The 26020-nt window shown below is 41.0% G+C and overlaps 1 protein-coding gene across 1 annotated transcript in view; it reads right to left on the bottom strand.

Moving 5' to 3' along the window:
• Nucleotides 1–1516: 1516 nt before the first annotated feature.
• The window catches only part of lrpprc (leucine-rich pentatricopeptide repeat containing), a 77190-nt gene continuing 52686 nt past the window's right edge, over nt 1517–26020 (bottom strand). The window contains exons 30-38 of the mRNA XM_050070943.1: nt 23801–23927; nt 20598–20686; nt 20305–20509; nt 17511–17638; nt 17270–17385; nt 10890–10964; nt 9366–9450; nt 6047–6189; nt 1517–1838 (exon numbers count right to left, since the gene is read on the bottom strand). Of these exons, the coding sequence (XP_049926900.1) occupies nt 1785–1838; nt 6047–6189; nt 9366–9450; nt 10890–10964; nt 17270–17385; nt 17511–17638; nt 20305–20509; nt 20598–20686; nt 23801–23927 (1022 nt within the window). The 3' untranslated portion in view covers nt 1517–1784. The remainder of the gene's footprint in view (nt 1839–6046; nt 6190–9365; nt 9451–10889; nt 10965–17269; nt 17386–17510; nt 17639–20304; nt 20510–20597; nt 20687–23800; nt 23928–26020) is intronic.

Raw genomic sequence — 26020 nt, 5'->3', positions numbered from 1 at the left:
TAGTATGTTATAAAAAATGTCATAGTATAGTGTCGTAAAAAATGTCATAGTATAGTATGTCATGAAAAATGTCATAGTATAATATGTCGTAAAAAATGCCATACCATGTTATAAAAACATGTCATACTATAGTATGTTATAAAAAATGTCATACTATAGTATGTTATAAAAAATGTCATAGCATAGTGTGTCATAAAAAATGTCATACCATGTTATAAAAAAATGTCATACTTTGGTATGTCGCAAAAATGTAATAGTATCGTATGTTATAAAAAAAAGTCATACTATAGTATGTTATAAAAAATGTCATACTATATTATGTTATAAAAAATGTCATACTATGTTATAAAAAATGTCATACTATAGTATGTTATAAAAAATGTCATAGTATAGTATGTCGTAAAAAATGCCATACCATGTTATAAAAACATGTCATACTATAGTATGTTATAAAAAATGTCATACTATAGTATGTCATAAAAAATGTCATAGTATAGTATGTCGTAAAAAATGCCATACCATGTTATAAAAAATGTCATACTATAGTATGTTATAAAAAATGTCATAGCATAGTGTGTCGTAAAAAATGTCATACCATGTTATAAAAAAATGTCATACTTTGGTATGTCGCAAAAATGTAATAGTATCGTATGTTATAAAAAAAAGTCATACTATAGTATGTTATAAAAAATGTCATACTATGTTATAAAAAATGTCATAGCATAGTATGTCATAAAAAATGTCATACCATGTTATAAAAAATGTCATACTATATTATGTTATAAAAAATGTCATACTATGTTATAAAAAATGTCATAGCATAGTATGTCATAAAAAATGTCATACCATGTTATAAAAAATGTCATATAGTGTGTCGTAAAAAATGTCATACCATGTTATAAATAAATGTCATACTTTGGTATGTCGCAAAAATGTAATAGTATCGTATGTTATAAAAAAAGTCATACTATAGTATGTTATAAAAAATGTCATACTATAGTATGTCATAAAAAATGTAATAGTATCGTATGTTATAAAAAAATCATACTGTAGTATGTCATAAAAATGTCATTGTATAGTATGTCATAAAAAGTCATACTATGTTATAAAAAAATGTCATACTATAGTATGTTATAAAAAATGTCATAGTATAGTATGTTATAAAAAAGGGTCATACTTTGGTATGTTGTAAAAATTTAATAGTATGTTATAAAAAAATGTCATAGCATAGTATGTCATAAAAAATGTAACAGTATCGTATGTTATAAAAGTCATACTATACTATGTTATAAAAAATGTCATAGTATAGTATGTCATAAAAAAGTCATACTATAGTGTGTTATAAAAAAAAGGTCATACTTTGGTATGTCGTAAAAATGTAATAGTATAGTGTGTTATTAAAAAAAGGTCATACTTTGGTATGTCGTAAAAATGTAATAGTATAGTATGTTACGAAAAATGTCATAGTATAGTAACAGACCACTATATACATTTCAAACCACACAAGGACTCAGGCTCAGAATGTGGCATTTATTAGCATAAATACTTTTGTACATTTTTCATCATCATCATCATCATCATCATCGTCATCATCATCATCATCGTCATCATCATCGTCATCATCAATATTATCAATTGCGCATTGGACAGAGTCTAACACCCAACAGTTATAACACAGTACTCAACATTTCAACAACCTATATAAAAAAAAGAGACAAAGGAGGGTAACATTTGGATGGAGGGAAGAGGAAGAGGAGGATGAATCTTTATGCCTCAGCTGTCGCCTAGGATTTGGCTGTTTTCTCTCTCAGCTTGTCTGCATAAAATTTAAAGGACTCCTGGAAAGAGAGAGAAAGACGATTCAGCATCAAACATACAAACCAAACAGCAGTGAATGCTCATCTGTGATGTAGTAAGGCTGTAAGTTGTGTATGTGTGTGTGTGTGTGTGTGTGTGTGTGTTTCTATCTTGCCCCTCTCTTCAAAAGTAAGCAGCAGTGGAGCTCTCCTGGGTCCGCCTAAACAGTCTCCACTCCAGCCAGGTTTGTCTCGTTTCATCTTTAAATCCCCACTAATACACAAATTAGGGATTTGTAGCACACTCCCCGAACACACACTTTCGCTCCCTGCCTCTGTTCCTGGCTAATTAATCAGTGTTTTGATCCAGACAAAGTGTTGTGATGGGGGTTTTTTTTTTTTTTGGAAGGGAGAAGGTGAGAGCTTTACTGCAGATTATGCCGGCGTCTTACTTCGTATGTTTGTTTATTAACGTCATCATTAATGCTGATAAACAGCTGCTGGAGAGCGAGACAGAGAGAGATTCTGACAGGAAGTTAAAACACTTTGATAAATCATCAGTTGAACCTCATCACAAAACATATTGTCTCACTAGATTTGGTTTGATTGCTTCAGGCAGGTTTTGAGTTAACTGTAAGAGATTTGGGCCTCTTCAAACATACTGTAGAGATACTCTGGAAAGATTGAATTTGAAAAATTAAACTGCAGCATTTCTTTTCAGAAACGATGTCGGTAATATTCTAGCTAATCCACAAATCTCACTGTGAGCACTGGAGCTACTTTCTATTGAAGAAATAGTCCCTATGAAAACTGTTGACAATGTGGTTTCATGTTCTTATGATAAATAACTTCCAAGTAAAATTCTGCAAACTCTCTGAGCAACTGCACAAACTTCTTGTAAATCGCTCGTTTCAACTTGATTAATTCATGAGATTTGATGTCAAGCATAACTGACGCCCCCAAATTGCTATATAAAGCCACCTGCTCTGCTCCATTTGTGGGCAATTTCATTTACAAAATGTTACTCAAGAGTAAAAAGAAGAACTTCCCACACTGTGGAGCTTCAGGATGATCAAACAACACATTCAGCAGCGTCAGTAGTCGTATTAGGGAACCCAAAATAAAAGAGAAACATTCCGGTTGTTGTCATAAAAGCCGTACTGTGATAAATAAAGAGATAACAGTTTGATATGAAGTTAGTTTTGCTATAAAAATTGCAGTCACGCAAGCATGGACCATGAGGCTACAGCTGACGTTCACTGTCAGGTGTAACAGAGGTCATCTGGACAGCGTCCAACATGAAGACACTGTTGGATTTTTGCAGCCAAAATACTCTATATATACGACTATAATCCAAAAGCAACTGCGAGGTGTTTTTTAACATTATTTTTTGAGCTTTTGGCCTTTATATGATGGGACAGTAGTAGTGTGAAGAGGTGGACAGAGAGGGGATGATATGCAGCAAAGGGGCACAGTTTGGATTTGAAACCCATGGCTGCTGCAGCAAGGACATGGCCTTTGTACATGGGGTGCTAGCTCTACCAGCTGAGCTACTCATTGCTCCTGCAAGGAGGTTATGAAACAGTCTGAGTTATATACTGACGAGACCATCATTCTCAATGTCTGCCCCTGCAGTCCGATTCCCCACAAAAACAGACGAAACGATTTACAGCGAGCATACCAGAAGAGCCTGTGTTTACATCTTTCCAGGCAAAGTCTTGAGATAATTTTATTTTGATGTTATATTTGTGGTTATGACTGATACTGAGGCAGAATCAGCAAAGAGAAAAAGAAAAGAATTGACCGAAGAACAAAACAAGGGACAGTGATAGAGCACAGGTGGAACACAAGACAACTTTGGTCACTCACTCAACAGATAGAGATGCAGGATTTAAAAGGATTCAAACCTGATCCTAAAGTCTTCCTCTTGAACAGGTTTGTAATTTGTCTTTTTTATTTAATAAATTAAATCATATTAATATGCTTCAAAGCCACGAAGACTTACGTTACTTCATCGCTGTGCATCCTGCAAACAGCTGTGTTCAAAAAGTAAAATATATACTTAATTGCATCTTTGATTCAATTCTAAACTGTGCTCATGGAAACATTACTGCTTTTGTCCACAGGGGTCGCCAAAATCAACACTAAATGAAAGCTCCTTGTAGCTGCTTCAAGGCATTGATTAAACACTTTATTTTCCTGCAATCTGTATCCATCAGAAAACTTGAAATAAATTGTGTGAATGATACAAGTTCTGTTTACTTGTTGTACATGCCACTTAACAAATAAGGTTGTATGTTTCTACTGTGGAAAAATGTTGTTACTATTTCTGCAGCAGCCTCTATATAGATGTAGAGGAGGTAAAAAAATGAGGACAGGTGGATTTCTACCTGAAACATGTTTGTAGAAACTTCTGAACACCACGACTCTTCACCTTCCCCTCTCCTTGCGACTACTCTTACTCTCCTTTGCTTATAAAACCCTGCATCACTTAACTACCCTGACATCCGGTGAATAATGCAGCAGCTGCTCTGCCTTCATCCCTCTTTCTCCTTCTATCTTTGCACTGCAGGTGAGTGACGGGAAGGTAAGAGGTGGGCTCTGTTCTATACCTGCCTCCAGGGGACAGCGCATTAAAGTGCTGGGGCTGAGAGGGCTCTGTGTGTGTGTGTGTGTGTGTGTGTGTGTGTGTACGAGTGTGTGTGAGTCCTCTGCCAAAAATAGGGCTACATCAAGTTACAAAACGTGCAACGTGCTGAAATGCTCAAAAACACTCAGAGCCAGAAAGAGAGGGCGGCTATTGCAGTGACACCATCTCGCTTACACAATGTATGTACTCTGACCTCACACACACACACACTTGCTCACACACACACTCGCTCACACACACAGGAGGCTTGCTGCAGGCCTGAGTATATTGAACTACCCTGAGCAGGCGGACCGCTCAGTCACATTACTGCGGGTCACACACAGACCACAGCACACACACACAGTGGCACGCATTACAACGTCATCCGGACAACTGCCAGCACCAGTTTAGAGGCAGTGATGTGTGTGTGTGTTTGTATTTGTACACAGATCTGTTCATGATATGTTGTTCATGGTCGAATCAATATGGACAGGTGTGTGTGTGTGTGTGTCTGTGTGTGTGAGTACAATGAAGAGTTGGAGGATGACTGAATATGAGCATTCATTGACTTTCAGTGAAATCGTATAATTACATGATCGTGACACGTTACCTGAATTATTGATTTCAATAACACTGTAATAAAAACTAATTTAAAGTTCGAGTTATTTAACTTTTTGTTATCGTGTGAGGAGTTATTTCTCATTTAATTTCTAACAACGGAGCACAGATCACTGCACCGAACATTAATTAATGTGCCATATGGGGACATTTCTGGACATATCAGATTATTATTGTGACACTAATTTCACCCAGAGATGCGATTAATTGATTTGTTGATTAGGTAACTGGCAGAAAACTAAACTGGCAAGTATCTGGATAATCAAGCAATCATTTTAGTAATTTTCTTAAAAGTAAAAAAAGCCAAAAGCTTGTCAGTTCCAGCTTGTCATTTGTGTGGATTCGCTGCTTTTATGTGACAGTAAATTCAAAATTTTTTAAAATATTTGGGACAAAACAAACAAAAAAATCCACAGATGAATCAGTGATAAAAATAATCAGGTAGTTGCATCCCTAATTTCAACTCCATCGTCCTGCCACACTGTACAGCACTGCAGTAAGAGACGCAACAAGGGCAGAGTGGAAATTATCAGCACTCAGAGAGTCAATATTGTTTGTGGCAAAACAACGTACCCAGTGCAGCCTGGCTCAGCACTCATCCATCATTTCCTAGTGCTTTTCTACTTCTGTTCTCTGCTGCCGGCCACTGAGCAGCAACACAAGGTCTGAGATGTTGAGTGTGTTATTCAAGGGCGCATCAGAAGTGGCGACTGAATGACGCGGAGAGAAGTTATCTATGCTAATATTTTTGTGCTTGTCTGAGAAGCAGAGGTGGCAACAATACAGGCACAGTCTCTGACTCGTGTAACTAAGAGGACGCAGGATCACTTTTTGTTACTGACAATATGATCTGAAGTCTCTGTGTCTGTGGGACATTCAAATACATTCTGTGCAATATCCTTAAACACCAGACTCAATGACATGTACAAGTGAGTGACTGTAGATCAACTATTTGTGTGTGTGTGTGTGTGTGTGTGTGTGTGTGCATGCGAGAGAGACTCACGGGGGGTTCAGTGAAGGGCACCGTCTCGCCTGCATCGCGGTAAAGCGCAGCCAGCCGTTTGAGTGACAGCTCGTCTACCTCAATCCCCTCCTTCTGCATCTGCTCATACAGAGCCTTCGCTGACGGTAAGTCCTTATCCAGAACTGCCAGATGACAGAGAGAAAGGGACAGTTAGCAAATGACACAAAACTTAAATCAGTAAGTATATAGCTCAATATATCGTATTTCTTTTAATTGTCATTGTGATGTCAACCTGTCGTGAGAGACTGCAGTATTGCCCTGTTTTTTTTTCTTTAGTTATCTGAAGAGTATGAGTGAAACACTGCACTTAACTATTATTCTTTTTTTATTGGTGCCTTTTGCTTCAAATGTGTTGTATCTGAGCATGTTGACATATAACCACATAAATGAGCAAGTACTGTATCTCAATACACATACATGGGGTTGGATCATAATATGCTCTTTTCCCTTTTTTCTGAACATAAGTAATAACTGAAGTAATTTTTCTAAACAGTAATAACTGAGAAAACATATATACACATACACACAGCATATACATGCATACACTTACAAAAAGATGAAAATAAAAATACAGTAACACCACCCCACCAGCCCTGGCCTTCCGTCAAAATGCCGATTTTAGGTCATAGAAGTAAGATAATTAGTGAAAGATGACCGAACCTTGTCAAAATATGAACGTTTGTCCATAAGTGTGTCCTGTTCTTTCCAGGTGAAGTGCGTTTGTAAGGTCACTGAGCCAAATCTTTTCTTTTGCCACTGAATAAAGAGCAGTCTCTGCAATAATGAGACTATAGGACAGGAAACATTGCATGGTGTTGCTTGATTTTCTGACATCGTAAGACATTCCTTAAAGGCGCTGTATATAAGAATGTGGCCAAAACGGTTACTGGACTCAAATTCAAAATACTGCTGCGAGTCATGTCCGAGGTTGCTGGACAACGGCACGCTGGAGACTGATTTGTTTGCCCACGGGTGGCTGCCGTGGCAGGGCCGCGTCCTTGATCTTCGGTTTTCCAGCGGACCGTTCGAGCAAGTCCGGCTTCTCTGCTGCTAACGCTGCTGCCGGGATACAGCTGAGGAGGAGCCGGCTGCTAATGCTATGTACTGGGACACTGCTAATGCTGCTTGCCGTGCTGCTGTAGCTCAGTCGAGACTGTAACTGATGCTGAGACTCTACTGACTGCGTGACTGGTAGACGGCGGTGGATGGCGCAACAGGCCCAAACACAAATTCAAAACTGAGGCCCAATCCCAATACACCCCTTTACCCTACCACTTGCCCCTACCCCTCCGTTTTGCGTGATCACGCACAGGGGTAGGGATGTCCCGATTCTCACTGAGGCAGAGGGGAAGGGCGGAGTGCTAGGGCTATATGGCCCTCCAAACGGAGTTTTTTCAGAGGCACACTTCAAAGTGAGTGCTACGAGAAATCTCCCAGAATGCCTTGCGAATCACCGGCAAGATGGCAGGGAAGGCTTCAGAGGCAATGAAAGAAAACCATAAATGTAAGTATTTTCCTCGTAACTAAAGATTTAAAGACTACGATAACCATCGGAAATGTCATTTCAATGTATTATATACATTTGTTCTAACAAACATAACAAAAAAAAAAAAATCACTAGTTGTGAGGTTTCCCTGGCAACATACTCGTCACGTCTTTTTATGACGTCACTGATGACTAATGATGACGTTTCTGGGTATGAAGGGTTGTCCCATTTCATAGGGGAATATTTCAACCCCTACCCCTTGTAACTTTGTTGCAAGGGGCAAGGGGCACTCGAAAAAGAGGGGTAGGGGCGAAAATGAGAAATGGGATTGGGCCTTAAACAGGATTTGCGGACCATAAATTTTTTTTTAAATGCAAATATTCTGGCTGTACTGTTGTTGTCAGTGAGATCAGTATGTTATATGAACATTATTCCTTAGTCTCTGTGACGTATTAGGATGATTTTACGACTATTTGCTTTAGATTTCTTACATATAGCTCCTTTAATGATATACATATATATATATATATATAGGATATTCATTTTCCTGAGCCAGATGCTAGTTGAAGGCATCTGTCAAAACTGGAGGCTCTAAATTACTGGGGCCTTATGTATTCAGTTTAATTTGTTCAATTAAAGAATGTTAATCATTTCCTTTCTTTTTTTTAATTCAACAAGCAATTTGTTGTATTTTAGTGGTATACTGAAAGCAGCGGAGAGGCCGAACTGAGAACACATTTAGTCGTGAACTCAAAGCTCTCAGGCTTTCATACAGTCTCTTCTCGTGAGCATGGTAAACATGACCCCATATGAACACAGCATTTAGTGGTGCTGAGAACTGATGTCTTGAATGCCCATGCATACCGTCCAATATTTGCATGCACTCGTGCTTTTAGCAGGACAATGTGTTACTTCTAAAATGCTGCTGGTTTTGTTAAACAAGCAGCAGGCTGAAAAGAAAAACGTGTGTAGTCTAGTTTGTTTCCTCCAAGTGTGACGTGACGATGGAACATGGGAGAGACGGAAAAAACAAAAAAATGTTGTCCTAACTTTGAGTTTCACTGCTTTAAAAGACCCTAAAATTTCACTTGCACAAACAAAACTTTGTAAAATAAACACCATATGAAGATAAAGCCCCATCTCCCTCTGCAGGCAGATGAACCCTGAATGATGACTGAAATCATCTTCTGTAACTCTGAAACAGCACTAGTGTGTGTGCTGTGTGTTTCAAAGAGACAAAGTGGAAGGTGAGGTCACTGTGGTCCAAAAAAAGAAAAGAAAACCCCTCAAAGGCGAGCAGAGCATCGCTAATTGTGTCCCCTATGGCTGCTCTGACCGACCAGCTAGCTGATGCTAATTAAATAGTCATGTCTGCTCATCTCTGGTGTGACAAAGTACGAAAGAGGGGAGACGGGAGGGTGAGAAGGTGAAGGGAAGGGGGGGACGTGAGGAGAGGAGGTAGGTAAAATAGAAGGAGGAGAGGAGGATGAAAAAATGAGGAGAGTAAAACAGACAGGAGTGAAAAGGTGGAAAGGGCGAGAGGAGGAAAATATGGGAAGGAAAAAAAAAAGAAAAGTTGAGTGGTGTACTGTGTTGCGATTAGCACGCTAGGCTAGCCAGGACAGCTAACTCATTAGAGGACATGTGTTCTCCTAACCCCTGAATGTCTGCACACACACACACACACACACACTCATTGACCTGATGCATTGTTAATGCGTCCGCTAATGTTGACTTAGCCACAGGCCAGCGAGCCGCCTGCTGCACAAGACTAACTGTGTGTGTGTGTGTGTGTGCGTGTGTGAGTCTTACCATGACACTTTATCAGGTACGCATTCAACACCCCCTTTTCAGCGAAGTCTGGAATCAGGCTCAGCAGGGTCTTGATCTTTCCCGCCTGTGCAGACAAACATTAATTTACACACAAGAACAATTAAAGCCGGGGTAGGCGGATATTTGGAAAACGCCTCCTGGAGCTCTCCTCTTTGTCTGAAGCTCCTTCCACCAGTGACCCAGTGTTTCCCAATTACTGATTTATTCAGGTCTACTCTTATTTCATAATCACTCAGCCCCTCCTGACCCCGCTCTGATACCCCGTTTTAAGCTGAGTTCGACCAAAGATTCATGACGAAACCGTTTAAGAATGTTGCAGAGAAAAGTTGAAGCGGTGTGAACTGGCCGTCTGAGCTCGACTCAGGCTGGCTGATGGTGTCACCTGCAAGTCAGCTGGTCAAATCGCCGGCAGCTGGTTCATATTTTAAGAAGCTACAAATTATATTCAGCCACAAAATAAAACCGGAAAGCTGCAATTCAGAACGTAGGTACAGAGAGTTGTTGGCAGAGAGATGATACACCGTCTCATCTAGTTGCATTGGTGTGAACCGGCAGGTTTTTAGAACATGGCAGAACGGCACATTGCAAGTTGTTGCCTATTTCAACTTGTCTTGTCGCGAATCTTTGGTCTGAACTGGGCTTAATAGACCACAAATGAGTCAAAAATTTGCAAGCTAGCCACCCTACGCTCTGCCAGGTTTCGCTAGGAAGAGAGCAGGCAGCAACGACAGAGACAGACCTCCTGTAGTGACTCACTTTCGATGGCTATAACCTGTGTAACGGCAGCAACAGAAAGTTTGCTGATCCAGTGGCAAGTCAGGGCTGTCTGGTCCACTAGAGCTGGAGTTTGTGCCAACTGGATTGAGGTGTCTTAGTCGCTGACTGGGGGTCCGTCTTGGTAGCTTCTGCCAGCTCTCCTCTTGGCAAGGTGGTGGGTAGCGGCGTGGGGCGAGGCAAAGCACACACTATGATTCCAGGCTGTAGCTAACGTTAGCTACATAAATGTGAACATGAAGCCGCAGCCATGAGTCTTCTGCTTCAGTTAGCAGAAAGCTAAACTATTAGCAAAGTTTCTCTCCATCTCTGAAATGCTTCGCCAATATGGTTAGACTCTCTTTTAGACTCTTTTTAGGAAGCCCGTCTTCCTTAGCTTTGATGTGTGGGCAGTTGTTGCCAATGCAGGAATAGCAACTCTCTCTGCTTGCTCAGCTTTCACTGAGGCAACGTGCGCACGCATCTGCATTCATAAAACAGCTGATAGGAACATCCTCTCTCTCTGAAATGACCTGTGACTGAGTAAAGGCTCCCGTCATATATTTTCTAAAGCCTAAAAAAAAGTGCCAAGAGGAGGTGCAGGAGTCTAGTTTTCTCTCAGTCCACTTGAATTACAATTTGCTGAAAGGTTATGAGATTTTTGCACAAACGCCAAAATAAAAGTGACGACCCTAACACAAGTTATCCTTTACAAGTGTAGATCCTAAAAAGAAGAATGTGTGATTTTACCTGTCCAGGAACCTGAGCCTTCTGAGTCAAGTAGGACAACAACACCCCCTTCTGTTCAGCCATGGCGTTACAGCGCTACAGCAAGACAAGAGGGACAAAAGAAAGGTGTGAGTGATAACATGAGGGGAGGTCAACAAGACTCTCCAACTTTTGCTCTTTCACATATATGTACAGTATATACAACACACATGCACTCCAACACACCCACGCATCCATATAAACACCCGACCACCCACACTCAGGTTAAAAGGTTAATTATGGATTTAATAACTACTCGTTTCTTTATGAATTTAAATGCACGGCGCTGATCACATTAGAAAGCCTAATTATCCTCACTTAGTCACACTGAAGGTCATATTTAGTGCTCAGTGGAAATTTAAGTACAGCCTGAGCTGTTCATGTCTGTGTAGCTGAGAGACTTGAATCAATTACTGGAAGACTGAAAGTAAAAGACATGAAAGGAAAAGAAGAGATTTAAAACAAACCTGATGACAATAAATTGTCCAACATTCATTTTGCAACATACTACAAAACACACATTTTTGATAAGGATCCCATGAAGCTGAGCTGTCACAAATATATGAACTGTGCGGGACATTAAAAGCAAAAAACAGTGCTCAAATATTTTAAGATAGCACTGTTTCTATATCTACATTTTTGGCATTTATCTACAACAATTTTGTTTTACTAACTGACCTACGTGTACACCGAAACAATATATCTGTGATAACAGGGTTCTTACAGGTAGAGGCAAGTTAGATTTAAGACTGCTTAAAACTTTTTTTAATGCCATTCCAAATTAAACTTAAGACCAATTTTACAAAATTGAAGAGAAAAAAGTTTCGGGACAATTTTGTCCAAATTGGTTTTATTATAACATAAAACACGACTTTTTTTAGTCAAGTTACAAAGTTCGATGATCTGCTTCAAATGTGGGACACATAAAAAACAAACAATGAACATATTTTATTATTATAAAATAATCCATTTGGTTTTCTTCTTTTTTTTTGAATAAAGCTTGTTTATTTGTCATTTGACCGGATGTGGTAAATATATATGAGTTTTGTTGACCCCTCTCTTCTCACTTGTGTGACATTAGCAGTGGCATTCGGTAAGTTATTTAAAAAATAGATATTATTGATTATTTGGGGATTTAATGATGCAACATCAGAAAAAAACATTTTATAATATCCTACTTTTCATGTCTAAGCGATTTTTAGGACTTTTAAAAGGTTGATTTAAGACATTATGATGCCAGTTAAGGCCGTACTTTATGATTTCAGTGCCTTTTAAGACTTTTTAATGATCTGCGGGAACCCTGGATAACATAATACTGTCCAATGTATCAGCATGAGGAAACACTAAACAGGACAAGTTGATGTGAAGTTTAAGATGCATGATAACATTGCATTAAGTCACAGCAGCAGTTAGACAATTTTTAAAGGACTTAAACTGTAGTAAGAGATGTATGATATTGGATTTCTGCAGATATCTGATCTGCTGGTATTTTTCAGCTCATTTTGGCCGACAGCCGATGTCATACCGATGTATACACATATATTTTTTCCACCTAAGTGCAGAGAACATCCAGTCTTTCCTGTAGTGGAACTGACATATTACTATGCTTACTCTTATCATTATGGCCCACTGGCAGATGTAGACATAAAACACAATGTTTTTCAAAATGTACAAACTCACTTGGCAAAATAAGAAAACTGCTTTGACTTAGGGAACATGTAAACCATGCCATATTTATTGTTTTCTAACGTTTTTTTTCAATAAAACTGTAAAATTCATTCTATTTCAACAGGCTTAGATGATTTGGACAAAATTTGACTAATAATGACTAATTAAAGTTGCACAATTAAAGAATCATCTTGTCGGCAGAAATGTTCATTGCAGGCAGAAGCTGATTTTTTATTTTAAAGCCTTCATAACAGGGGTGTCTAATTCATTTTAGCACGTGGGCCACATACAGTCTGATTTGATCGCAGGTGGGCTGGACCAGTAAAAACCATTACATAATATCCTATAAACACCTCAAATTTTTTTTGCTTTTTTGTTTTAAGAAGAACATTTAAAAAATGCTAATCCATTTACAAAACAGATGACTAAGAGCCTGTGAACCTGGCACCTCTTAGTCTTCACAAGTGCATCACTGTTAGGCGTGCAAGGCCATCCAGTGGGCCAGACTGGACCCTTTGGTGAGCCGGTTCTGGCCCCTGGGCCCTAACTGTAGTGGTTGCTCCTTAGGTAAAACTACAGCAGATCCTGAGTCTGTACTGGCAGAAATGCTGCAAAAAAAAGAGCGATTTGAGTGCACTCGACCTAAATAATACGATATAGATATTCAAACATGGCACAAGACTTTGTAAATGGAGAAAATCTAACAGTGACAGACTCATGGTGCTGAATGTTAAACCTGTGCATGACTGCTTATGATGAAGACATGCAAGCATACATACCATATGTTATGTATTTACAGTGTGTGTGTGTGTGTGTGTGTGTGTGTGCAGGAGGTGCATTAACGTTGCTATGCTCTGAGTGAGTGTGTATGTTCTCTTGGCTGAGCAGCGATGAGGTCCGATTACCAGCCAGTCATAAACTAACGTGTTTCACTCTTCCTGTACCTTGTACAGAATTAAAGGCCTGTAAGGCTTTTAACAGGATGACACACACATTCTCTCTCTCTCTCTCACACACACACACACACACACACACACACACACACACACACACACTGAGCAAGCAGCCTTCTTTCGGAGTCACCAAGCGGCAGAATGGCTTGAGTACAATCAGGCAATTAGACCGACACTATGCCACTTCACTCAACTTTGCACCGCGCTCTCACTCACCCTCTCCCCCGTGTTTTTTTCTACCCCTCGCTACACCGACCGCTCCCGAAGGTGATGCCACAACCGACTGGGCCTACCGTCTCCCCTGCTCCTCACACATACTGCCTAAAAGCTCTGGATACCCAGGGAATGCTTCCCCCTTTTCCTCCATGACCCCCCCTTTATCCCAACACACACATGCACAGCTCCTCGCTGCTTCTCTCTGACACTGTTTCACGTCTTAATGACTAACTTCATCCCTCTCGCTCTCCTCTCGCTCCCCACCGACCTCACCTCCTTCCCTCCCGATAGCCTTGTCATCATTATTGTCTGCTCGCCTACTTAAAAGCTTTTCAGAGTTTTGGGTCCTGCTTCACTTATGAGGGAGGGATGGAGGAGTCGGGCCGCTACCCTCCAGTGACCCTGGAAGACCAGCTTTGAGCAGACAGAGTCAGGAAGACGGGAAACAGGCAATGATGACGGACGGAAAGGAGCACACCAGTTTAGCCTCGGCAGAGTCTGAACTCAACACAAGACAAATAAGAGAACAAATAAGTTTTAGAGTCATCGTTGCAGCGAGATGTCCTTGTAGTTCCCGAACATCATGATGTTGTGGTGCTGTATAAAGTTCAAGAGGTACAACTGGGAAGAGTAAACTTTTACATCATGCTGGACGCCCAAACCACCTCCCTCTGTCTCTATTTGATCTTCTAAAATTAAACCTGATAACACAATCTTTTAAAAATTGCTCCTCCATCTTTATCGTCTATCTCATAAAGAGAAAGAGGAAGGAAAAAAATGAAGCCAAGATGCATATCAAGCAAGAAGCATATTATGGCTTTAAAATCATGTAATCCATAGTTTGTGTTTAAATAGTGATGAAGATGAGAGTAGTGAGTAATGTATCTGTTCATTAACATGCATGCTCATCAGACATCCCCGTTTAAAGATTGAGAGGGATAATCACTCAAGATGTCAGGGAGGGATGAAGAGCAAACGCATGTCGCCTTCTTGTCTGAGTATATGATATGTATATATATATATATATATATATATATAAAAGATGTAAAGACGAAGCCAGGCCTCAGCACAAAGGCCATTTTGCCTTTTCTTACCAATAAAGAACTGTATGCACACACTTTAACACCTATCTCTGACCCAGTTTCACAGTGTTTTTACATGTAATTACTAAAATTTGTTTTTAAACATACTGCTTTAAATTTACTTCGGTTGCATATTCAACTTATTATAATGTGCTGCCCCCCTGAAAGTCGAACATCAGTTGGAGACCCCTCAGATGACTGAGATTCTTCTAGTCGAGCAGTGTGCGGTGTACTTCTGAGGATGCATCAGTCCCCAGATGTAGCTGCAGAGTGAGTGCTCCTTGCTTTCATGCTGTTCTCCAGTACAGGCAGCTGCAGACCCAGTGTGAGTCGAAGTGAAGGCACATGTCCACAGAATCTGCCATTTCCATGCTTCTCATTTATTGTCTATGCAAGAGCTGTGCAATGCATTCTGGTAGCACCACACTGCATTTAGAGACATTGGATGTGTGTTTCTTATTTGCATTAAGTTGAATCTAGGCTACTTTATGCAAATCAGAGGCATCCTGCACAACTTTAAGTTTTTCAGAAGTTTCCAGAGGCGACTAAACTAACCACTGTCAAACTCTGGTGTGGCTGGTTTGTGGTGAGAAGGTGTTCCGACCTGGATCTGAACCAACTGCAGTCACATGACACATTGTTTGGGTTAAACATGAGCATGTTACAGTCCTGGAGGATTATTAATGTGCACCTCCTCCTGTACTGCCTTAATATGCACATTCAGCACATCCAATGCATCAAAACATTGTTTTCTAGTTGGAGCCGCGCCTCGTTTTCAAACTGTATGGTTTGACTAAAATGAACAATGACAGCAATATAGTCCACGATGAGCAGCGCTAAAATCAACCTGCGTAGTTGTCCCTCCATTGTGACATTAGAAAGTGTCACATTTATCTTGCAAGTGTACTCTTCTTCAACATTTGCTTTACTTCCTGGATTTTTCCCACATGGAAATTCTGACCAATCAGGCACAAGGCATTTGATCTGGTCCGCTTGTAAATGCTGCTGTGAGAACATGAACCAACTCTAGGCAGTTATACAACAAAATTAGTCCCTGATTCAGACCAAAGCAAGACAACTCTAGGTCTGAAAGCACCTGTTTTTGCAGTGTTATAGTTTTATAATTATTCAATATGTCCAAATCAGACAGCAAATGCATGTCAGAGTGAAAATGTGAGCAGCTCAGATCGTGTGACAAGAACATTATAAGAGCTGAAAACACAGATTCCTTTTGTTTGTGTTTAAAAAGTGATGAAGTGTATTAAGTGAGGACTGTGAGTTATATATCTGTGTTCATCAGTGTGCATTTCAGTCACACATGCAACTGAATGACTGTCAGGTAATAACTCAGCAAGTGAGAGTGAAACAATCACTGTTAGAGAGAGGAGCGTCTTCATCTCCATCTTTGTGTCTTTCTCTGAGTTTTTCTTGATCTCATCCTCTTCCTCCTTCCTCTCGTCTCTCACCCATCTAGCTTATACATATTCATGTCCCCAGGCTCAATGCAAAGTCATTGAGCTGTAATGTATGAACTGTGTTAAATAAGTGAAGCAGTCGGAGGCCAAGTTTCAGACCACCAGACTCATTGGTGGAAATGTGGGGGAGCACTTCCTGACATAAATGTGAGGTGGGATGAATAAGTGAACGATTGTGGCGGAAGAACGTCTCCGCCATCGCTCGGGTCTGACAACTGGACGAGTGCATCAGCAGCTCCCTTGTTGATTTGTGTTTTTCTGCAGATTTTAATTACTTTGATGCGATAATTTAAAATGTAGCCAAGAGACACTCAAAATGGAGGAGTGCACACCGGGACAGAATGCTCCAGATGATTTAAAATTTAGTTAAAGTGGTCACAAAAAGTAAAAAGAAAACATTTCACAGAGCTTTCTCCTCATGGTGTGCAGCCTGAATAATGAAGAGCAGCAGCTGCACTATATAGCAGATCGTTGTGTTAACGTATTTCTATAGTAACAATCAAATTTTTTTATTTATTTAGAGGTACCACAGCATCATCTCCTCTTTACATGAGGATAAAACAGAATACTAAATGCATGTGTGACGAGAAACACAGCCTGACCTGAAAACCCATGGATTTCTTCACTTCATGTTTAAATAGTGATGAAGAGGAGTGAGTGAGAGCAGCGAGTGATGCATCTTTATGCATTTGCATGAATGCTTGTCAATTTCCCTCCAGTATAAATAAAAGTGCATCTCATCTCAGCCTCTGGTGACCACAACTGAAAACCTTACACACACAGTCATGCAACAGCTTCCCCATCCCAAACCCAGCAGTGAAAATAAAAAATAAAGTACTCAATTTGAATCTCCTGACGTACCTGTGGATAACACTGAGCTCAAAATACATTGGTGATTCTTAAATGTGTTAGCTCTCTTGCTTCCAGCTTTGGGACGCACACACAAACACACACACTCTCATACTCACAGCCAGCATGAACTTGGCGTCCTCGACTCTGCCCACATCTAGCAGCTGGAGGAAGAGGTCTGAGGCTGGTCTGTAGCAGGCAAAGTGGTTGGCTAGCCGCTCTGCCATAGCACTCACTGCAACACAGTGTGCACAACTGGTCAAATGGTTTTATCGTAACGTGTTTTTTCAGGACTCTATGACATCATTCTTATAGTCATTTTACATAGTTTGTATTTCTTGTGTGGATTCTAGGTCTTACACTTGTCCAAGGCTTTGTCGTTGTCATTTTCCAAGATCCGTCTGAAGACGAAGGCCATACTGGGGTCTGCGTTGTCTGGACTGGTGTAGACGGCCTCCAAAACCTCCACTGCTGAGTCAAAGTCACCACTGAAGAGAGTGGGAAGGAAATAAAGGGTTAGAGTAGATCAAAACAACGCACAAAAAACTGTACATGTTTGACAGGAAACGGGAGGAACAACCCTATTGTGAAACAAGAAAGTCAGTATTGGACAAGTCTACAAAACCCTGGATTATATTCAGCGAAAACATTTACTATGTCCAGTGCAGGCGCCAACAACCTGAAGAATGAGGCCAAAAACTGCAGTTCCTCTAATGGCCACTTGAGGCCAATCCCCAAAGACCACCATGTTGAAATGCCGAAATTTAACATGTTTACAGTCTGGTACAAAAAAAAGGTTTTGGTCTCTACAGCTAATTTCTCCCTTCATGACAACTGTACAGGGGATGAATTTTTATGTAAGTCACCCATTTACAATCTATTAAGGCTTAAAGTTAATAGTCAGTGAGTCAGGTCCACTCCTCGCTCCTCCACTGCTCCACCCTCCCCTCCAAATATGGTCACTTCTGGCCAAAATGCCAAGGCCGTAAAATGGGAGTCCACAAACTAACAGATGACGTCATGGAGGTGTCCATTACTTTTATTCACAGTGTATATTCCAATGCCCGTGCATGGCAACTAAGGTGTGGTTTAGATTAGGGGAAGACTGCGTTATGGATTACGAAGGCGAGCAGGTTACTCTGACGTGTCCGCACCTCTACTTTCATTCTTGTTACATAAAGGGCACGCTTCCTTCTGTATTGACGCTGAATGCTCACTGGATGTAAATTGAGATTGTGAGACAGCTAGGGTTGAAATAGTTAACAAATTCACAATAAATTATGGTGAAATTTTCCATGATTAATATTATTGTTTCAGATTTATTTATCATTAAATCCAAGTTAGATTACTGCACTTTGAAAGACTGACATTAAATACTGTCTAGCTTCAACCAAAGTTCACAACAGCCTCCAAGATGCATAGCCACATAGTGCCATCCCTAATATTAATGCACATTTAATATGGCTTTCATATGTTTACATTAAGGTATTGGCTATGTTATTATTTTAATACTTATGCAAACAAAATGCTAATTGCTTATTTCATTTGTGGTTTTCAACATAAACTCCAGTGTGCGTATCAGTACTTTCTAAACATTTTCAGCACATTTTAAGAACCCCACGATAATACTGATAACTAATAATTTTGGTCACTACGATAGTATAATTTTATCTTTATAGTGTTTAAGCTTCAAAGACAACAATGTATAATATGGCTGTAGTTGCTGGAGACTCTGGGCTGGGAGAAAAACAATACATCAGTAATAAGCCAAACTATGAGTCACCTCTCAGAGTGTGATTTGACCCCTTGGGGTGAGATATATTATTAATATGAGAAACTGGTTAAAGAACATTAAAACTGCTCCGACATGCTGATTTTAGACTTTGGAAATTTTAGTACGTTAATATTAAAATGATATTGGTTTCATGTTTTTCCTCCCACAGAGTGCAGACCAGCTCGTTCTCCACTCACACTGTGAAATGTTTTTCTGCTGAGGTTGCCACAACCAAACAAAGCCTGCACACCGAAGAGCTACAAATCTAAAACAACTCAATCTGGCAACCCGACCTCGCTGCTAACACTTTACGCTCCCTGCTCCCTCCCCACCGTCAGCAGTCGTAATGAATATTTAACACACTGGGTGTGTGTGTGCCCCTGTATATGTATATGTGAGAGCGTTCCAGAGGTGGGGGAACATATCTACGCTGATTGTTGCGACTGGGACCGTCTGAATAATTCAGCGGGGGGCCCCTCTAAATGTGGCGCTACGCTTTCCGGGCCTGCTTGCTTTTCCGCCCAGGCTCTTAACCAGTCAGCTTGACTCAGATACAGCGGGGACGCACGTGTCAGAGCTGCTCAGAGCGCAGCTCCTGGGAGGTCAGGGTTCAAGCTGACAGGCCGGCGCTGCGATGGCCAATCGGGCGTGAGACTGTCTTGCTATTCTTCACTTCCTGCTGTCCCTCCGAGATGGCACGGGGACGCTGCCGCTCGAGCTGGGGGACAGCGCTAATGCGGCAAGTAGCGCAATGAAAGTTTGATGCACAATGTGTTTCATGTATTTGTTCTCTGTTGTTTAAGAAGCGACAAAGCAGAAATGGAGGATGGGTCGTTTTATGACATTAAAAGGAATCCATGAATAATCCTATTACGCCTGTGTTTCCTATTTGTTCTTGACGCCCCACTCGTCCTGTAAGCTTTTACTTTAAGAGTGTGTCAACGTGGGTCTTGTCACACTTTGCTGCTAGTGTTGCATTTAACTGTTCATCTCTGTGTGCTGCACAGTAATGCCACACAGTCTATAAAATAATATAAAAGACTGCACACAGCACAGCAAATTGCATCATAAATTGAAATTACGTTTTGCTTATGCAGCCCTGCTCATCTGCAGTGCTTTGTTTCCCTGATTGGTGTCTGTCTGCGCTCAATTTACTACACTTGGCGACAGGGATTAGAGATGATATGACAATTTTCTCAAAAAGTTCGATTTAGGGAAATATGTGTCTCATACGTGACCAAAATCCAGCGTTAAAGCCTCTTTGTGTAGACATTTATGTGTTTAAAGGATGTTTCAAACTACTTTTTTCTTTGCAGAAAAATGAGACACCACAGTCTGAAATCCTTAAATCCTACACGTGCTTTAAGTGCCTCTTCTTACTTCTTGATGTGGGCGAGGGCCATGTTGTTAACAAACACCATGCTGGTCAGGTTGAGGTTCGCGCCGAGGCCCTTCACCAGTGACTCCACTTCCTGGATCCCCTCCACGTGGCCATCATTACCTAGGGCCTGGATCACCCTGGTGAAGGCGAGCTGTGAGGGCACACGGTCTGCCTCCAGCATTGACTTCAGTTTCTCGAGAGCCACTGTGGAGGAGTGCCGGAGGTGAGTTAATGTGAGTATGAAGTGAGTCGTATATGAGTGTGTGTTTAAACATACGTGTCTGTTTCTTACCTTTAGACTGGCCTCTCTTGCTGTGTGTGATGATGAGCAAACTGGTGGCGAGATCGCCCAGCTGGAAGTTCGGCAAATGAGACACAGCACTGAGGGAGACACAGAGGATGTTCTTGGTTTGGTATACACTTCTCATTTGTGTCATTCTGTTAGCATGCCTGCTAATAGTCATGACTGGTGTGCAAAATATGATCACAGCAACTGTTAAAATGACATTTGATGATGTACAGTACAGTTTTTGTCTGGTGTTTTACGTTTTGATGAAGATTTGGATCTTGCAATGAGGAATTCCTGCTTTGTTGTTTTGCTGAATTGTTGTAAAGACCTACTTTGAATAAAACAACTCGTGAACACAACTTGGAAAAGCCCAGACTCTGACTCAGACTCAGACTGGCAGGCTGGTTTAAAAAAAATGCAAACAGGCCAGAGCATTTCTTCCAACTATAGCAGAATAATAATATATGTTTGCAGACTTCTCTCTCGGGCTGACACGCACAGCGTTGTGGAGATAAAGAGATCTAACTACGTGAGACTACTCTACCATTAAAAGGAAATCGTTATAATCTGTGATGACTGAGTTAATATCTCCGTGACATCTCAGTCTTTTGCACTTGGGCCTTTATAAGGCATCACATCAGAAATCGCAGAGTGGAGAAAGACATGAGCTGAAAGACAGAAGACAGACGAAACAATGGGAACGAATGTAATTGACAGAACAAATCTGAGCCTCTTGTAAAGTGCTCGCTGTTACCCCGAAAATAATACAGACATCAAACACTTGATTACTTCCCGCTGAGCCGCTGCACGTGCGTGTTTGTATATATCCGTGCGTGGTATTATGTGAGAGGATGAGGCTGTGTTGAGGCCTCCAGGAGCTGCCCCTCATTCCTCATGACTTCCTCCTCCAGACGTTCCCTCCCTCATTCGCTCGGTCTATTTGCAGTCCTTTTCAGTCCTCCTCCTTTTCATTTCCTTGCCACTAAAACCTCAATCAAGCTCGCCTCCCATCTTTTTTTGTATTTGTTATTATAGCCCTGCAACCAGATTAATCCGTCCGCTCAATTGAGCATCAGGCCGGCAATCCTTATCACCACAGCGACACCAGGCCAAGCAGCATCCGGCAGCTGCTGTGACAGGGTCACGGTGGAGATTGGAGCGGTAACAGGGTCGCTGACGGATTGCCGTGGAGACCGTGCAGAGGGGGGAGCAGGGTCAGAATTATTCTTATCGGGTGGGAGGAAATCTCTAGAGGCCGTCTCCCACTCACCTTTCCCCCCCACACACACACACATTCTCACCACCGCTCTCTATCGCCTTCTCCTTCTAGGGGTATTGTGCTTCAGCCAATGAATCCAACATCCACCCCTTCCTCAGTCTCTCTCATCATCATCACTCTCTCCCAATCCCTTAATCTCGCCATAAGCACCCCGCTGCTCAATTCTGTACAGATTACCCAAAAACAAACACACACACAGAGAATTAATGCCTATAGCGTCTTCATTAACCTCGTACGCGATTAAATCTAGCCCTCGTCGCCTCCTTCACTCCTCTCTTCCCGCTCATCTCTTTTTATCTCCTTCCTTTCCTCCCCACTTTCCATCTCTCGCCGACTCTCCTCTCAGCTCATTTCACTTCTCATTTAGAGTGCAGATAAACGAAGCTTTTATCCAGGCAGGGATGCCATAAACCAAATCAAACAGAGACTGGAGATGGGTTATCACTTGTATTGCCTCGCGCTTGTTGAAACAGGGGTCTAAAATTGATACGATTATTTCTCATCACATAAGAGAGTGAACCATGTAGAGAGCCCGAAAACAGGAAGAGACTGATAGTGTAATGGATGTTTTTACATGTTTTTTCTCTTTCCCTCACAAATTAGTAACCGCATCTCTTTTTTCAGTGTATCATGTCATTATATTATTATCTCTGCACTTCTGTGTTGTTGCCTCCACAGCGAGAAAGTGATATAAAGACAGGGACAAAAGGAGATAAAGAAAAAGCAGGAGATTACCTAAAAGGACAAACTGAGAAGATCAGCGCTGCACTAAGCTCAGATCTCTAATACCTCTGTCCGTCCGTCCATTTGTCTCCAGGCTCGAGCCCTGATACGGCCCCCGTAACACAACAACACACGATACATTACTAATTGGAAGAAGATTGATGTTTTTACGCAAAGTCACCCGCTTCCCAGAAAACCGAAATTAATCTGCACATACGAGCGTGTGTGTGTGTGTGTGTGTGTGTCTCAGGGCTTAGTAAGAATCACTGTTCATATCCAGCAGGGCCGAGAGTGTTCACACACAATCAGTTTATAATCCTCATGTCTATTGAGGAGATGTAGTTCTAGCCTGAGGTGACCCGGTGCCACAGACTGAGAGCATTAACCACACTACATGTTGAATTTGTTAGGTTTATAACCAAGATACACTGCTGTGCTGTCTGTCTGCGCTAAGAGCGGATATTTCACAATATATTCACATGCGATAAAGGGATAGTTTGGATCTTTTGAAGTGGGGCTGTATGAGGTACTTATCTATTGTCAGTGCATTAGTACTTCTCGTCCTCAATGGTCGCCATCTTGGCTACATGTCGAAAGGGGAGGGACAACTTTTCAAACAGGAAATGGCGGCCAAGGACTGTGCGACCGTGAACGTTGTTGCATTGTACAAATACATGTGTTTTTTGCACTAAGCACCACTATACTGTTGTCGGGTGTAAGCTAGCAGTATGTTTGCTGGGTTAATTTAGCAGTCTGTAATGATTTGGTACCACGAACGATAACGCAAATGCTAATGCTAGTTTGCTAACTAGCTAATTTGCGGTCGTCATTTCCGGTGAGTGCACAACGACCGTGTTTGGTTTGAGACAACATTACCCTGTCGAAATTCGCGCACTACGCCAATAAGTACATAGTGCACATAGTATACTACATGGAAGTGTACTGACGGAAGTATGTGATTTGAGACACAGCATTAGTGCGTGTGTTAGCTTCACCCTAGCCCAGCTCTTTGCTAACTGCACTTACACACAGATTGTAAAAAGCTTACTTACACAGCTGTTAATATTTGTACAGAAGAGCTGACACAGACAGCTGTCATGACACCAACTATCATGAAACCATTCAAACATCCTCACATATGTTTTGTCAGGCTTCACCAAAATACGTCATTTGTTGTTGCAGAATGAGATGTTGAGGCACTCACATGTCCTTGACTGCTATGGCTTCCTCCAAGTATCCCCCGGCCAACAGGGCTCGGATCAGCTGATCGTAAGGGGAGGGACCTAACACCACGCCCCTTTTATTGGCATCCTTCAGTATCCCATAGGCTTCTGTAGACGGAGAGGACGAGGGAGAGAAAACAGCAGTCAGAGGTTATAGAGAGAAATAGAGAAATCTGCTTTTACCAAGATGCTTAAAGCTTCACGTCACTGAAATTCATATGAAATCTGGTGCTACTTGCTGCAGGTGACCCCAAACAGCAATGTAACTAAGTACATTTACTCAAGTGCTGTGCTTAAGTGCAATTTGAGGTACTTGTGCTTTACTTGAGTGTTGCCATTTTCTGCTACTACGTTATACTTCTACCCCGCTACATTTTGGAGGCAAATATTGTCCTTTTTACTCAACTACATAACTTTGATAACTTAAGTTACTCTGTAGATGTAGATTATTAATTCAAAAAATAATTCAACTATTAAATGATGGTCTTTTATTATTGGTAACCCAGCAGGATATGAAGTAATTAAACAAATTCCCACCTCTACCAGCTGCAAAATTCCAGTGATTATTATGACATTATTGCAGTAAAATTATGTTCAGTAATATGATACATATGAATTACCTTCATAATGAGTAGTATTTTTACACTGAAGTATTGCAACTTTAACTTCGACAAAAGATCTGAATACTTCTTCAACGACTGCCAAATACTCAATAAGCAGGGTGAAGTGTCTTTAAGGCTTTATCAAACAATATTTTTTTAGCGACACTGAAGCAATAAAGCTTCAGCCTAGAGATTTAACACTGAACTCTTGCAGCTCTACAAAGATGTCTGAGGTGCTTGTCAGACAGTTGAACAGCTTCTGAACACCCCCTGCACCTTGTCAGCCTCAGAACTGGGAGGTGATGTGTCCTTCAGTTGCTTTAACTTTACAAAACAGGTAATCTAACAATTCATGTAGCAACTGGCAGAGTGTGCAACAGTGAGAAAAGATGTAGGGTCGCACTATAAATGCCTTCAAGGAAAGATTCTCCAAAAGTTTGCATCCTTGTCCCCTATACATTTGAGTGTTTATCGACTCTTGCCCAGGACCATCTCAAGCAGAAAAATCCCACTTAACGCTACCTGCCTCACACAAATCAGCAGACAGCAAAGTAAACGAGTGAACTCCAGGAAGCTAAATGTTCCAGAAAGGAAGTAGAACTAAAACACGAGTGTGTAATGGACTTCCACGGAATCCAAGTGGAAGCCCATGCTGCTGACTGTGCTGTATGTTTTAAAAGGCCGTTATTGCTAAAATAAAACCGATAAGCCAGAAGTAAGTCAGAGATGTTGGGAGTCTCACTGCTCCCTAATGGTCAAAAATGTCACTCAGATCAACTTAAAATGCACAAAGGAAGTGCAGCCTCCATGGCGTTAACCACTGGTTTGTGGACTTCCGTTAGTAGCCTTGTATTTGGCATTTGGGCCGTAGCTATCTTAAAATCAAATCAAACTTTATTTGTATAGCACTTTTCATACATTAAAAATGCAGCACAAAGTGCTTCACAGAATAAAAACAAACAAACCACTCCGACCCAGACAGACTGGGGTGGTCTCCGCACATGGTGCAGAGCCCCCCAGTCCTCTGGGCCTGAGGGATCTCCAGGGCGACGTCCCCGCGGGCAGACCGGACACACCCCTCAGTGTGGAGGCCCCCCATGAGGAAACACTGACTAAAAGGCAATATGATAAGATAAAACAAGTATGAGATAAAATAATGATAAAATGCATAAAAATGTAAGATTAGGAAAAATCAAAGATTTAAAGATTAAAATAATATTAATAATAAATAAATAAATAAATGAAGATTTAGAAACTAAAATGCATAAAGTTTTAAAATAAATCATTTAAAAGCATTAGAAAGTAAAAAATAACATAATAGAAGAATTAAAAGAGTAAAAGAAATCAGTTAAAAGCTAAATTAAAAAGGTGAGTCTTGCGCCCGCCCTCTGGTCCTCGTCAGCACTCGTGAGGCTGAGTTTTGGAGTAGCTGCAGGTTAGAGGTGGTCTTTTTGGGAAGACCAGAGAGCAGGGCATTACAGTAATCTAAACGACATCTTGGATTTTTGGGACTAGATGAAGGTGAACGAGAGAGTGGAGTTAACCCTAACACTAGCTGCTAGCTTGGTTGGCATGGTGCATTTACAGTCTATAGTTAGC

Source organism: Epinephelus moara, chromosome 19, assembly GCF_006386435.1.
Source record: "Epinephelus moara isolate mb chromosome 19, YSFRI_EMoa_1.0, whole genome shotgun sequence".
NCBI lineage: Eukaryota > Metazoa > Chordata > Actinopteri > Perciformes > Serranidae > Epinephelus > Epinephelus moara.
The sequence above is the reverse complement of the archived record's forward strand: the minus strand, read 5'-3'. Positions and strand labels throughout refer to the sequence as shown.